Source organism: Mustelus asterias, unplaced genomic scaffold (genome assembly GCF_964213995.1).
Source record: "Mustelus asterias unplaced genomic scaffold, sMusAst1.hap1.1 HAP1_SCAFFOLD_241, whole genome shotgun sequence".
Classification (NCBI taxonomy): Eukaryota; Metazoa; Chordata; class Chondrichthyes; order Carcharhiniformes; family Triakidae; genus Mustelus; species Mustelus asterias.
Window position 1 is genome coordinate 542,875 of NW_027590213.1, and position 15,718 is coordinate 558,592.

Here is a 15,718-nt window from a genome sequence, read left to right on the forward strand (position 1 = left end):
ACAAGTAACTATACTCCGTCTATTATTGCAGTGCTGTAATAAAGTCAGTTAAAGACAATCTGGTGTTGGGAGTTTGATTATCTGATGTATGAAACCACAAGATTCAATATTTAGAGTCAACAAGATGAACAAGGAAACACATCAGGGCCCAAAACTCCAGCTGGATATTCACAGGAGAAAGTCTGTTACCCAACATCTTGAGTGGACAGAACAGAGAAAGGTCCCAACTGTAAGAAACCCTCCAAACATTTGTAAATATATTTCAAATGTTGACAGGTCCCAACTCCCAGTTTCCATTCAATTGAAATCAATGAAAGATCTGAGACAGACAGTTGGGTTGAAAGCAGTGCAGGGCCCACATGGACTGAGAAACCAAATCCAGGGACCACTTCCACCAAGACACCAAATCCAGGGACCACTTACACCAAGACACCAAATCCAGGGACCACTTACACCAAGACACCAAATCCAGGCAGCATTTGCACTTTGGAGTTGATTTATCAGGTAGAAGTTGTTTGCAATAAATCCCCAATTTTAAATTAAATCTACAAGATTTAACTATCTGGCCAGAATGAAAATTCTAATTGGTAAATTCAGAAGATTTATTAACCATTAAAAGGTAGAAAGGTAACAAGTTAGAAAGATAAAAAGCAAAGTTTGAATCAACAGTGATTGACAGGAGGAGGAGAAAGCTCATCTTTAACAATGAAACAGACTTCTCACAACTTTCCTCGGTTGATCAGGCCAAAGACGTGAAATGATCATCAGACATGGTGGATAACATGTTAACAGAATGGCGACTCAAAACCTTTATTTTTATCCCTTCAACTCACATTTGCTTAACTCAAATTAGCCACAGTATTGAACGATAATTGATTAACTTAATTGTCTGATTGGCCCCTGACACCTACTGGCATCTCCTGATGTCTGAGTACAAAGGTCTACTGAATAAATGAGACATCCTGAGTAAGGTCCCATTCATTCCCAACTTAACGTAACTTGTCAAAGCCATAAATGTTTTGTGAGCTCTACCTTATCTTTCTAGATTGGCTGGAAAACATAATTTGACAGTTCTCATGATTTATGAGCAGTGTACTTAAAATCATATTATTTATTATAATAAAACATTACAGACTTTGTGTTACAGGTTATATTACCAGTCTGACAAGTACAACTATTAAGTGCTGATTCTTCAATTGTCTCAGAATGAAGGTTCTTCACTTCACTAATATGAGGATGTTAACCCGAGGGTCCCGTCTGCTCTCTCAGGCAGAGGTGAAAGATCACACGGCTTCTATTTGGAAGGAGAGGAGGGAGCTCGCCCTGCTGAGACCAATTTACCCCTCACCCAATCTCCCTAAAAACAGAACACTGCTCATTATTACATTGTTGATGTGGTTTACCCCGCTGAGACCAATATTACCCCTCACCCAATCTCCCTAAAAACAGAACACTGCTCATTATCACATTGTTGATGTGGTTTACCCTGCTGAGACCAATATTACCCCTCACCCGATCTCACTGAAAACAGGTCACTGCCCCGAACCACATTGTTGCTTGTGGAGGCTGACTGCGCACAGAGATGTCCTGAGGTTGTGAAAGGAGCTACACGAATGCAAATTCTGTCGACTCCAGCCCAGTTACTGTACTTTGCAGCAACATCATCAACACTTCCCCAATGTCATGATGAATAAGGTTCAGTCCTGAATCTGATGAACAACAGCAGAATCAGAGCAAAGCCGTCATCTGTGAACTCGCTGGTGTTTCACCAGATTGGATGATTCGGTAAATCTCTTCCCACACTCGGAGCAGGTGAACGGCCTCTCCCCAGTGTGAATGCGCTGGTGTGTCAGCAGGTGGGATGATCGTGCAAATCCCTTTCCACACTCGGAGCAGGTGAACGGCCTCACCTCAGTGTGAATTTGTTGGTGAGTCAGCAGGTTGGAGGACTGACTGAATCCCTTCCCACACTCAGAGCAGATGAATGGCTTCTCCCCAGTGTGAACTCGCTGATGTACAGTGAGATGAGATGATCGCCTGAACCCAGTCCCACAGTGAAAGCACTTGAACGGTCTCTCCTCAGTGTGAACTCGCTGATGGGACATCAGTTCACCAGAGCTTTTAAAGCACTTCCCACACTCTGGACATTTAAAAGGTCTCTTGTCAGTGTGAACTCGTTGGTGTGTCTGAAGGTGGGTTGCTGTCCTGAAACTCTTCCCACACTGTGAGCAGCTGAACAGTGTGTACTCGGTGTGAATGCGCTGGTGCTCCCTCAGTCCGTGTGGGCTTTTAAAGCTCTTCTCACAATTGGAGCATTGAAACTCTCTCTTGTCAGTGTGAACTTGCTGGTGTTTCAGCAGGTGGGATGAGCGAGTGAATCCGTTTCCACACACCGAGCAGGTGAACGGCCTCTCCCCGGTGTGGAGTCGCTCATGCAGCTGAAGGCAGATGAACTGAGCGAATCGCTTTCCACATACGGAACAAATGAACGGCCTCTCGCCGGTGTGTCTGCGTCGATGGATTTCCAGCTCAGATGGGGATCTGAATCCCTTCCCACAGTCCACACATTTCCACGGTTTCTCCCTGGTGTGAACGGTGCTTTTTGCTTCCATGTTCAAAGGCCGATGATATTCAAGTCCTGATGAATCGAGTGACTCTGTCAGATTTTGATGTGATGTTTGGTTTGACTTTCCTGATCGTGAACATTTCAAATATTCTGTAAAATGAATTTAAGACAGAATCAAGGAAATATAAAAGAGAACCCACAAAAACACAAAGGTAGGTTGTGAAATTGAGCTAAATTCATCTTGTAATTTGTGGGGCCTATGCTAGGAAAAAGTGACCCTGAAAACTGCTGGTTTCTCATAAAAACCCAACTGGTTCACTAATGTTCTTTAGGGAAGGGAACCTGCCAACCAGTCGGGGCTTACACAAGGCTCTGGCTTCTATGGGAGGAGAGAGAGATGTGAAGGAGGGTAAAAAAGATGAACTTCATAGATCCGTAATTGAATTAGAATTTTGAAAGAATCTCCCAAACCCATAACTCCACCCACTGGAAAGACAAGAGCAGCCGGCGCCTGGGAAAACCATCACCTCCAAGACACACACCAGCGAGTTCAGACTGGGGAGAGACCAGACTCCTGCTCCACATGTGAGAAAGATAGAATCGATCATCCAATCAGCTGACACACCAGCGAGTTCAGCAGTGATTACTGGGCTTGGATTCTGCTGTTGTTAATGACATCCAAGACTGAACTCTGTTCATTCTGATAGTTTGGGTTTGTTTCTGTTGATGTTTACAATCTCTGTAACTGGACTGGATGTTTAATATTCTGGAACTTGGCTTGTTTTACCTTGTGACCCTTACTCTTCTAATAAAGTATCTTTCTTTGGTCTATAGCAAATAGTGATTTACTTGTAATTTTTTTCAACTGAGTCAGAGCAGAGGAATCACCTCTCCCCAGTGTGAATTTGCTGATGCACTGTGAGGTGGGATAATCGCCTGAACTCAGTCCCAAAGTGAGAGCACCTGAACGGTCTCTCGTCAGTGTGGACACGTTGATAGGATATCACTTCCCTGGAACTTTTACAGCTCTTCTCGTAATCTGGGCAATTAACAAAATCACTCCAGAGTGCAAACACGTTTGTGTGTCATATGGTGGGATGACTGAATGAATCCCTTTCCATCTCTGGAGCATTTGAACAATCTCCCCCCAGTGTGAATATGTCAGTGAGCCAACAGGTTGGATGATGGAGTGAAATCAGTCCAATACACAGAGCCGGTGAACGGCCTCTCCCCGGTGCCCGATGAGCTTCCAGCTCAGACGGGAAACTGAATCCCTCATCACTGTCCTCACTCTTCCATGGTTCCTCCCCAGGATGTTTATATTTGTAGCTCCTGAGGCCAGATCATCAACTGAAGCTGCGTCCACACAGAGAACAGTTTCATCTACTGTGAACAATGCTTTTTCCTTCAATGTTTAAAATCCGAATGATAATCAAGTTACCGTTAACTGGGCAGCTCCGTCAGATCCAGATGTGATGTTTGTTCAAAGATTCCTGACTGCAAATCCTCCTCTTCTAAAACTCTGTGACACTGAATTTAAAAGAAAAAAAAAGTGAGAGAGAACCCACAAAAACACAAAGGCAGGTTGTGAAATTGAGCTGAATGAATCTGGTAATTTCTGGGGCCGGCACCAGGAAAAAGTGACCATGAAAATTGCTGGAGTGCCATAAAAACCCAAGCGATTCACTGATGTCCTGCAGGGAAGGGATTGAATGTCACCCATTCAATAGGATCGTGGCTGATCTGACATTCCTCATGTCCACTTTCTTGCCCTTTTCCCGTAACTCTTGATTTCCTTACTGTTCAAAAATATACACAAGGGCTTTGCCCCCACAGCTCTCTGTGGCAAGGAGTTGCAAAGACTCTCAACCCTCTGGGAGAAGAAATTGCTCCTGATCTCAGTCTTAAATTGGCACCTTTTATTCTGAGACTGTGCCCTCTGGTCCTAGACTCTCCCATGAGAGGAAACATCCACTCAGCATTTACCTTGTCAAGTCCCTTAAGAATCCGATATGCTTCAATGAGATCACCTCTCATTCTTCTAAATTCCAATGAGGAGAGGCCCAACCTGTTTAACCTTTCCTCAAAAAACAATCCCTCCATAACGGGGATAATCCAAGTGAATCTACTGTGAACTGCCTCCAATGAAATAATATTTTTCCTGAAATAAGGAGACCAAAACTGCTCACAGTCCTCCAGATATGGTCTCGCCAGTACCTTGTACAGTTGCAGCAAGACTTCCCTACTCATATACTCCAACCACGGTGGCACTGCAGTTAACACTGCTGCTTCACAGCGCCAGAGACTCGGGTTCAATTCCTGGCTTGGGTCACTGTCTGTGTGGAGTTTGCACATTCTCCCCGGTTCTGCGTGGGTTTCCTCCGGGTGCTCCGGTTTCCTCCCACAGTCCAAAGATGTGCAGGTTAGGTGAACTGGCCATGCTAAATTCTCCCTCAGTGTACCTGAACAGGCGCCGGAGTGTGGCGACTGGTGGATTTTCACAGTAACATCATTGCATTGTTAATGTAAGCCTACTTGTGACAAATAAATAAACTTTACTTTACTTGAAATAAGGGCCAACATTCTATGAGGCTTCCTGATTACCAACTGCACCGGTGTGCTGGGTTTCTGTGTTTTGTGCAGAAGTCCCCCAAGTCCTGTTGTGTTGCAGCTTTACAGTCTTTTCCTCATTTAAATAATACTCCCCTGCTCTCCCTTCCAAAATGAACTGTTTCACATTTTCCAACATTATCATAGAGTCCCTACAGTGCAGAAGGAGGACATTCAACCCATGGGTCGCACCAATTCTCTCACATAGTATCTTACCCAGAGCCTCTCTCCCACCCTATCCCCATACCCTCACACATTTACCATGGCTAATCCATCTAACCTACATGTCTTGGGACACTAAGGGAAATGGCTAACCCACTTAATCTGCACATCTCTGGACTGTGGGAGAAAACCTGAGCACCTGGAGGAAACCCACACAGAGGAAAGCTGCTGGATTATCATAAAAACCCAAGTGTTATGCTGATGTCTGTCAAGAAAGGAAATCTGGCACCTGGTCTCAAGTGGAGACAGAGAGAAGTAGAAGGGGCCGGGGTGAAGGAGAGGGATTTTATACATCTAGAACTCAATGGGAACTTTGACAGAATCTCCCAAATCCTCAACCTCCACCACCTAGAAGGACCGAGGTAGCAGGTAGATGTGAACGCCATCACCTCCGAGTTTCTCCCCCCACAACTCGCACACAATCGTGACTTGTCTGAAATCCAGTACTAAAAGAACTGAAACTTCTTTCATATAAACACTGGGAAGACTGAACCCATTGTCTTCAGTCCCCACTACAAACTCCACTCCCTCACCAGCAACTCTACCTTCCTGGTAACTGTCTGAGGCTGAACCAAACTGTTCACAACAATGGTGAAATATTTCATCCCAAGATGAGCTTCCAACCACATATCCACAACATCATCAAAATCGCCTATTCCCATCTCAGTGACATTGCCCGACTCCACCCCAGTCTCACTTCATCTGGAACTCTCATCCATTCCAATGTGACGTGGAGCTCAAGGGAATGGAACTGACCAAATTGCTCCACAGAGAGTACAGTAAGTCTCACAACACTAGGTTAAAGTCCAACAGGTTTATTTGGAATCACGAGCTTTTGGAGCACTGCTCCTTCCTCAGGTCACTCACCTGATGGACTTTAACCTGGTGTTGTGAGACTTCTTACTATGCCCAACCCAGTCCAATGCCGGCATCTCCATATCATGGCTACCACGGAGAGTTAGCATGGATTTAAGTTGCCAAATGCATTTCCTTCTATGTTGTAATCTCTGCATCACTGGAAATTGACAAAGCAGCCACACTGCTGTATATTTCAAGACAAAAAATATGGGACCATAAATAACATATCTCTCTCCCATACAAATTTACAGTTCATTTAAATGTTAGCCCTCTTCTGGGAAAACTGAATTGTGAACATTGGGTAAGAGGTTACCCTATTAGCCAGATAAACTGAGGGAACTAAAAGATGTCAATGTCTTTGAGAGAGAAACAAAAATATACCTGGGCCTAGTCCTGTTCCTGAATCCGGTCTTCATCTGTAACCTTTCCAGAGTCTGCAGCCTCCCTGGATTCACTTCCTTTCCCTTCAGTTGCTGCAAGTCCCCAATTTCCCCCAGAATGAGAAAAGAAATGGAAAGGGGGAAACATTGATTTCCTCCCAGATGTTGCCCAGAGGAGGGAGTTTGGACAACTTCCGCATTGTGACGTCCATAATAGAGCTCTGCCTAAATCAGCCAATAGGAATCATTCTGCTCCGCGATGACGTCTCCGGGTTCCAGTGCTCAGGCCCGGGCGCGCGGACCCGGGAGCCCCGCCCCCACCCATTGTTCCCCCTCCCCCTTCACCTCTTCCAGCCACGGTTTCCAATCAACCGGCTGACGGCTCCGGCCAGAGCGAGAAGCCGCGTAGTGATCGCCCCCTCCCTCGGCCCGGGACTGCGCATGTCCAAGGGAGAGGGGAAGATGCGCATGTGCGGGGGAGCCAACCATTTGACCTGTATGCTGAGGTGTTGGCCAATGGAAAGTTGGAGGACCGGAAGTTCTCTGGTCCTCCAGCCAATCAGAGCTCCCCCATTGTCTGAATGCGGAAGTGGACAATGAGCTTGTTCGGCTGTTCATTCCTGCCCAGCAAAGCTGCTGCTGCTCTCACTCTGAATGAAGATTGAGCTTCAGACAGACTCAAACTTCCTTCTGTCTTCAACATCTGTGAGTAAAACACTTTCTTTTCTCTCCCTTTCCAGTTCTTTTCTCATTCTGGGGGAAATTGGGGACTTGCAGCAACTGAAGGGAAACGGAGTGAATCCAGGGAGGCTGCAGACTCTGGAAAGGTTGGCCCAGGTTTCTCTTTCTCTTAAAGACATTGACATCCTTTGCTCCCTCAGCTTGACTCATTGATTTGTCTGGCTAAAAGGTCCCTTTCCTAATGTTCACAATTAAAGAGCTGGTTTCCCCAGGTGATGGCTGGCATTTAAAAGGACAATAAATTAATATAGGACAGAGATATGCCTTGTGTTGTTATATTGTAGATTTGGTATAATATTTATGGTTCTGTAACAAAGTACGTTTATTATTAATTCTCGTTTTATAATGTAGCACTGAAGCTATGTTATATATTTTCACTCATTGAGTCATTACGGCGCAGAAGGAGTCCATTCAGTAACTCGAATCCATGCCGACTCTCTGTAGAACAATCCAGTCAGTCCCATTCCCTTTCTATATTCCCTTTCCCCTGCAACTTTATTTCCTTCATGTGCCCATCTAATTTCTGAAATATATTAAAGGGGACAGTAAACTAATATCGGACAGAGACGTGTCTGATGTTTTTTTTATTCATCCTTGGGACACGGGCATTGCCGGCTGGGCCAGCATTTATTGCCCATCCCTAATTGCCCTTGAACTGAATGGCTCGCTCGGCCATTTCAGAAGCTGTTTGAGAGTCAACCACATTGCTGTGGCTCTGGAGTCACATGTAGGCCAGACTGGGTAAGGATGGCAGATTTCCTTCCCTAAAGCACATTAATGAACCAGATGGGTTTTTTGGTCAATCGACAATGGTTTCATGGTCATCAGTAGATTCTTAATTCTAGATTTTGTATTTAAATTCAAATTCCACCATCTGCTGTGGCAGGATTCAAACCCGGGTCCCCAGAACATCAGCTATGTTTCTGGATTAATAGTCTGGTGATTAATACCACAAGGCTATCAGCTCCCCTGTTGTTATATGGTACAGATTAGATATATTATTTATAGCTCTGTAATAAAATACACTTATTATATCTGGCTGTGTAATTTTGGACTGCAGCTATATTATATATTTCCAACAATCTCTTCCCTCAGAGAATTGTTAGTGTCTAGATTTCTCTTCCATAGGGACCAGTGGAGGGATTGAATATATTCAAGGATGAGTTGGACAGTTTTTGAATGACAAGGGAGTCAATAATTATTGGGAACAGGCTGAAAAATGGAGAGAAAGCTCAGATGAGGAAGGATTTCTTCACTCAAGGACGTGGTGATGTTTTGGATTCTCTACCCCAGAGGACTACAGAGCCTCAGTCATCAAGAATTTTCAAGAGAGGGATTGATAGGTTTCTGGATATTGAAGATATCGATGGATATGGGGGACAGTGTGGGGAAAATAATGCAGAGGTTGATCAACCAATAATCTGAATGAATGGTTGAGCAGACTCGATGGGCCGAATGCTGACTGCAGCTCCTATTTGTTCTGATTTCTGTGCTGGACAGGAAGCAGTGAGCATGGATCTGTCAATCAGCCTCAATCAGCACCTTCAGGAGAATTGGGAGGGTGAATATTAGATACAGCAGAGTGAGAATGGAGGGAGAGTGTGTGGGATGGAGATTTACAGCTTTTGGGGAATGGGAGAGGAAAGAACATTCATTAGAATCATAGAATTCCTACATCTTATCAACCGTCCCTGAGCTTTCACAATGAATCCCACTTCTGAGGACACCCTTATCTCTGACTTGTCTGTACTGCTGGCAGTCTCACAAAGCAGCTGCCTGTGTGCTGATACGGGAGGCCCTGCTCGGCAAGTTTAATGCTCCATGACTGTGTCTTTAATGAATGCTCCATAGAAACTAGAAATGTCAATTTGAATTTTGATCGTATTCTGAATTGTGATGTTTTTTTTCTAAATTGACTCACAGGATATTAGACAAGGAGAAATCAGACAGAAATCTCCAACATCACATCTAGATCTGACAGATTGACTCGATTTCTTGGGACCTGAATATCATTGGCCTTTGAACCTGGCAGGAGAATTGTTCGTCTGGCCTCTTGGCTTCAAAAGATTGTAAACATCGCTGTTACTAGAAATGCACTGAGATACACACACCCGAGTGAGAGTGTTCCAGTGCACTGAGTGTGGAAAGAGCTTTAACCAGTTACACAGCCTGAAAATACATTGCAGCATTCATAGCGGGAGAGACTGTACCCGTGTTCTGTGTGAGATTTAACTGATTGTTTAACCTGGAGAGTCACAAGGACACCCGCATCATGGAGAAACCGTGGAAATGTGGGGACTGTGGGAAGAGATACAGAATCCCATCTGAGCTGGAAATTCATCAACGCAGTCACACTGGGGAGAGACCATTCATCTGCTCTGTCTGTGGGAAGGGATTCAGTCAGTTATCCTACCTGCTGAAGCACAAAGTCACTCACACCCAGGAGAGACCCTTTAAATGCTCTGACTGTGGGAGTGGTTTCAAAAGCTCTCAGTATCTGGTGTCCCACCAGCGAATTCACACTGAGGACAGACCGTTCACCTGCTCTCATTGCACAAAGAGGTTTAGAACATCATTCAACCTGCGGAGACACCAGCGAGTTCACACTGGGGAGAGACCGTTCACCTGCTCGGTGTGTGGGAAGGGATTCACTCATTCATCCCACCTCAGCAGACACAATCTCACTCACACCAATGAGAGACCCTTTAAATGCTCTGACTGTGGGAGTGGTTTCAAAAGCTCTGGAGAACTGGTGTCCCACCAGCGCATTCACACTGAGGACAGACCGTTCAGCTGCTCTCACTGCTCAAAGAGGTTTAGAACATCATACAACCTGCAGACACACCAGCGAGTTCACACTGGGGAGAGACCGTTCACCTGCTCTCAGTGTGGGAAGGGATTCACTCAATTATCTAGTCTGCTGAAACACAATCTCACTCACACCCAGGAGAGACCCTTTAAATGTGGGCGTGGCTTCAAAAGTTCTCGGGAACTCATGTCCCACCAGTGAGTTCACACCAGGCAGAGGCTGGTCACCTGCTCTGACTGGGAAAGGATTCACTCAGTCAGCAAACTTGGTGAAACACCAGTGAGTTCACAAGTGATTACAGTTCTGGGAGTATTCTTTGAATCTTTCTTGCCCCATCTCCAGTGTCTCTGTTTCCTTTTTCTCAATGGAGATCACAAATAGAACGTAGAACAGCACAGCACAGGAACAGACCCTTCAGCCCACCATGTTGTGTCGAACATGATGCCAAATTAAACTCTTCCTTTCTGCCTGCCCTTGGTCCATATTCCTCTATTCCTTGCATATTCATGTGCTTATTTAAAACCCCCTTAAATGCTCCTATTGTATCTGCCTCCACCACCACTCCGAGCAGCGTGTTCCAGACACCTACCACTCTCTATGTAAAAAAACTTGCCCGGATTAAAATCCATCTGCCATTTCTCCGCTCATATCTGCAGCTGAACTACATCCCACTGTATCCTTTGACAACCTTCTACACTATCTACAACTCCAACTAGCTTTGTGTTGTCTGCAAGCTTGCTAACCCACCCATCCACATTTTAATCCAAGTCATTTATATGTATCCCAAAGAGCAGAGGTCCCAGTACTTCATGCAACCTGCAGATACACCAGCGAGTTCACACTGGGGAGAGGCCGTTCACCTACTCTGTGTGTGGGAAGAGATTCACTCAATTATCCAGCCTGCTGAAACACAAAGTCACTCACACCAATGAGAGACCCTTTAAATGCTCTGACTGTGGGAGCGGATTCAAAAGCTCTCAGGGACTGGTGTCCCACCAGCGCATTCACACTGAGGAGAGACCGTTCAGCTGCTCTCACTGCTCAAAGAGGTTTAAAACGTCATCCAACCTGCAGGAACACCAGCGAGTTCACACTGGGGAGAGACCGTTCACCTGCTCTGTGTGTGGGAAGGGATTCACTCAGTCATCCAGCATGCTGAGACACAAAGCCACTCACTCCAAGGAGAGCCCCTTTAAATGCTCTGCCTGAGAGGCCGGCTTCAGAAGCTCTCAGGAACTGATGATCCCCGAGCACATTCACACCGGGGAGAGGCCGTTCAGCTGCTCTCACTGTTCAAGGAGGTTTAGAATATCACCAACACTGCTGAAACACCAGTGAGTTCACACCGGGGAGAAACCATTCACCTGCTTGGTGTGTGCGAAAGGATTTACTCAGTTATCCAGCCTGCCGAGACACAACATCATCACACCCAGGAGAGACCCTTTAAATGTGGGCGTGGCTTCAAAAGCTCTCGGGAACTAATGTCCCACCAGTGAGTTCACACCAGGCAGAGGCTGGTCACCTGCTCTGACTGGGAAGGGATTCACTCAGTCAGCAAACTTGGTGAAACACCATTGAGTTCACAAGTGATGACAGTTCTGGGATTATTCTTGTGAATCTTTCTTGCCCCTTCTCCAGTGCCTCTGTTTCCTTTTTCTAAATGGAGATCACAAATAGAACGTAGAACAGTACAGCACAGGAACAGACCCTTCAGCCCACCATGTTGTGTCGAACATGATGTCAAATTAAACTATTCCTTTCTGCCTGCCCTTGGTCCATATTCCTCTATTCCTTGCATATTCATGTGCTTATTTAAAACCCCCTTAAACGCCCCTATCGTATCTGCCTCCAGCACCATCCCTGGCAGCGTGTTCCAGACACCTACCACTCTCTGTGTAAAAAACCTTACCTCTCACATCTCCTTTGAACTTTCCCCGTTTCACCTTCAGTGCATGCTCCCTGGTATTAGACATATCAACTCTGGGGGAAAAGATTCTATGTCTCTCATTTTATAGACTGCTATCAGGTCTCCCCTCACCCTCCACCGCTATCGAGAAAACAACCCTCGTTTGTCAGTCGCTCACACCCTTCAATCCAGGCAGCATCCTGGGAAACCTCTTCTGCACCCTCATCAAAGCCTCTGCATCCTCTCTGTAATGTGGTGACCAGAATTGAACGCAATATTCTAAGTGCAGCCCAAACAAAGTTTTATAAAGCTGCAACATGGCATGCTGACTCTTGTACTCAATAAAGGCAAGCATGCCATATGCCTTCTTTACCGACTAAATATTTGTGTGGCTAATTTCAGGAAGCTGTGGACTTGAACCCCAAGATCCGTCTGTACATTAACTGTATAGTTATCCTTAATATTTGATCTCCCAAGTGCAGCACCTCACACTTGCCCGGATTAAAATCCATCTGCCATTTCTCCGCTCATATCTACAGCTGATCCACATCCCACTGTATCCTTTGACAACCTTCTACACTATCGACAACTCCATCTAGCTTTGTGTCGTCTGCAAGCTTACTAACCCACCCATCCACGTTTTCATCCAAGTCATTGATATATATCACAAATAGCGCAGGTCCCAGTACGGATCCCTGCAGAACACCACTAGTCATGGACCTCCAGTCAGAAAAACACCCTCCACCACTATTCTCTGACTTCTAGGGGCAAGTCAATTCTGAATCCAAGTGGCCAAGTCACCGTGAATCCCATGCATCTTAATCTTCTGGATGAGCCGACCATGAGGGACCTTGTCGAAAGCCTTACTAAAATCCATGTACACAACATCCACTGCTCTACCCTCATCGATCACCTTCGTCATCTGCTCGATAAAATCGATCACGTCAGTAAGATGTTGACGGTGCTCCCACTGCAGTCCTGTGATGAAAATATAGACTGGTTGGTGAAATGTAGGTAACAGGTAGAATTGATATCTAATGAGGACTTTATACTTTAGAATTGAATACAGGGTTCATTGTTACTAACGGGGAAAGAAGGGTTAAAACCCTGACCCAGAACCCTTTTCACACACACGTGGACATCTCTGAATCTGACACACACCAAATGGAACGTTACACAAGGGGCTGGAATTCACTGGAATTTCTTAACAACCTTTCAATAGAAATGTCCTGGTACCGACTGTGACAAAGGACACAACAGACAGCAAGAACCAGGAGGAACCTTTAACACAGAGAATGTTAATAACCTTGTTCAGGACACCGGTGCCAGGCACAGGAGGATCCCAGGAAAAACGGAACATTTAATTTCTGTGTTTCACAATTCTAAATGACTGATTCTTTAACATAGGAATGTTTAAAAACAGCATTGTGATATTCCAAGGTCAACTGTGTCTGGGAAAGGGGCACACTGATGTGTTTTTATTTTAAACAGGAGGATCCATTGAAAAGCAGCTCTGGACGATATGAGCACCTCCTGACCTACTTTCAATTCATTTCAAATCATCCATCACTTTCCGTGGAATATTCTTTATTCTTTCCTGGGATGTGGACACTGCTGGCAAAGCCCCAGCACACGTTGCTCATCTCCTAATTGCCCTTGAACGGAGTGACTTGCTCGGCCATTTCAGAGGGACAGTTAAGATTCACCCACATCGCTGTGTGGGTCTGGATTCACATGTCGGCCAGACCGGGTAAGGATGGCAGATTTCCCTCCCTAATAGGGAGCATGAAGAGGGTGAACTGGATGGGTTTTTACAACAGTCGATAGTATCATGGTTACCGTTTCTGAGACTAACTTTATATAATTCCAGATTGATTCACTGAATTGAAATCCCACCAGCTGCCTGTCCCCAGATCCTTTGCTGGGTCTCTGCATTACTCGGCCAGAGACATTCCCACTATCCCACCACCTCCCACTGAATGGAATATTCCACACAACCCCTTAGTTAAACAGGAAGTAGAAAAGAGAAAGGCTTTGACCTTTGGATGACCTCATCACCAACTACAGAAACCTTACAGCTGACCATTCTGTAAAAGTTTATAAACTTTATTTTTATAAAACACAGAGTAAGAAACAGGTGAAAAGTAACGATGGACGTTGTGACTGACATCAGAAACATTGATTGACCGGATAAACACTCACTACATCACAGAGCGATCCTCAACCATTAAAGAATTGACCCACAATAAGGAATGAGAGAGCCTTATAAAAAGGGGCAGGAGTTTACACAGAGAGGTGACACCCACAGCTGCTCAGGATGATGGAATTCAGTTCAGGAAGGGGATAAAGTGAGAAGCTTTTGTGATTCAAGGCAGAAGTATTGAACAATCTGGAATCAGTGCTTCTCGAGTTTGCTGACGAGCCGAACACTTCAATTAATCTCATCATAAAAACCCCCAGTGTAAATAACATGGATTTGACTGACAAATGTTGAAGTGTTGGTTTAGAGCCACAAGTTTCAACTTCCCATTTGAGCCTGGGGTACCTTTTTGTCTCTCTATTGCTCGTGTCAATGACAGCCAGGCGACGGAGCTGAGGGCAGCATTTAGCTGAGAATAATGGGGCCTGCGCCCCAGTTGGGAAACTGCCCTGGGCGTCGCACTAATAGAGAGACAGGAAGGTGCTGGAGAACTGACTGGGAAATGGGCCTCCAACCAATCAGGGCACCGGAGGAGGTGACCAGGGCTGATGGTGACCCCCCAGGGTTCAGTGTCCCTGTGTCCAAAGCGGGGTGTCACAGGAACAGGGGACAGAGGAGCTGAAGAAACACGATTTGTGTCCAGAACATTGTGAACATCCCTTTACTCTGGTTGTCTTTGATCCTCAAGTCATTTTCTGTTTGTTTTAACCATGTTCTGTTTCATTAATAAACTTTTATCAGTAAAAATATTTGATTGTTCTGGACTTTTCCTGATGAGATTGATGCACTTTAGGGAAAGCGGGTGAGAGGGGTTGGCAGGCTCTTTAACAGAAAGTGAGTCCCTCTAAGGTAATTGGCAAAGGAGCCAGAGGGGGAGATGGGATTTTATTTTTGACACAGCGATGTTAGAAAATGGGGTTCAGGGAGTCAATTAACCCTTTCTCCCCTTTTCCCAAACTCTGAAATGATTCCCAGTGATAACCCTTATTGGTGACAGTGGTTAGATTTTATTCAGGATCAATAAGAGCTGACACAGGCTAATGTCTGAGCAGTCGTATCAAAGTGCAGCAGCATTACCATTACACTCTGGGTAGAAGCAGCATCTCCACGGAAATGCTCCCTGCTTTGCCCCAGATGCCATGGCACCAGTCAATGCAATATGTAAAACCTCGACAAATCTCTGTGCTCGGGGAATCCCTTCTTATACTTTTTTACATCACAAAGACGATGGAGACTGATTTTACCCAATCATTGCCCGGCTAACATTTGAACGGACCAATTACAAAACGTGTCATTGAACCATCTGTACCCGCACAAGCCACGTCAAACTCTCAAACAATTGTCTTCCCACGCTCCGTCCCTGGTACAGGGAGTCAGCATTCCCATGGCAAGCAGTGAAAACATGGTGGCCTTGACACCCAGGTGT

The 15,718-nt window shown here is 45.4% G+C and overlaps 2 protein-coding genes across 2 annotated transcripts; one reads left to right on the top strand and one right to left on the bottom strand.

Annotated features, from left to right (window-relative positions):
• Window positions 1-588: 588 nt before the first annotated feature.
• On the bottom strand, window positions 589-7,066 carry LOC144485869 (uncharacterized). Its single transcript, XM_078203944.1, has 4 exons — window positions 6,638-7,066; window positions 4,008-4,096; window positions 1,404-2,716; window positions 589-1,317 (listed from the first exon to the last, which is right to left on the bottom strand). Exon 3 carries the CDS (start codon window positions 2,610-2,612, stop codon window positions 1,743-1,745), a length of 870 nt encoding a protein of 289 aa, XP_078060070.1. The 5' UTR covers window positions 2,613-2,716; window positions 4,008-4,096; window positions 6,638-7,066; the 3' UTR covers window positions 589-1,317; window positions 1,404-1,742.
• Window positions 7,067-7,234: 168 nt separating this feature from the next.
• On the top strand, window positions 7,235-11,106 carry LOC144485872 (uncharacterized). The gene is made up of 2 exons (XM_078203949.1): window positions 7,235-7,341; window positions 9,301-11,106. Exon 2 carries the CDS (start codon window positions 9,650-9,652, stop codon window positions 10,385-10,387), a length of 738 nt encoding a protein of 245 aa, XP_078060075.1. The 5' UTR covers window positions 7,235-7,341; window positions 9,301-9,649; the 3' UTR covers window positions 10,388-11,106.
• Window positions 11,107-15,718: the final 4,612 nt, after the last annotated feature.

What these genes read in the sequence shown, in the direction of transcription:
- LOC144485869 (XM_078203944.1), bottom strand. Translation starts at nt 2,612, where the DNA reads ATGGAAGCAAAAAGCACCGTTCACACCAGGGAGAAACCGTGGAAATGT.
- LOC144485872 (XM_078203949.1), top strand. Translation starts at nt 9,650, where the DNA reads ATGGAGAAACCGTGGAAATGTGGGGACTGTGGGAAGAGATACAGAATC.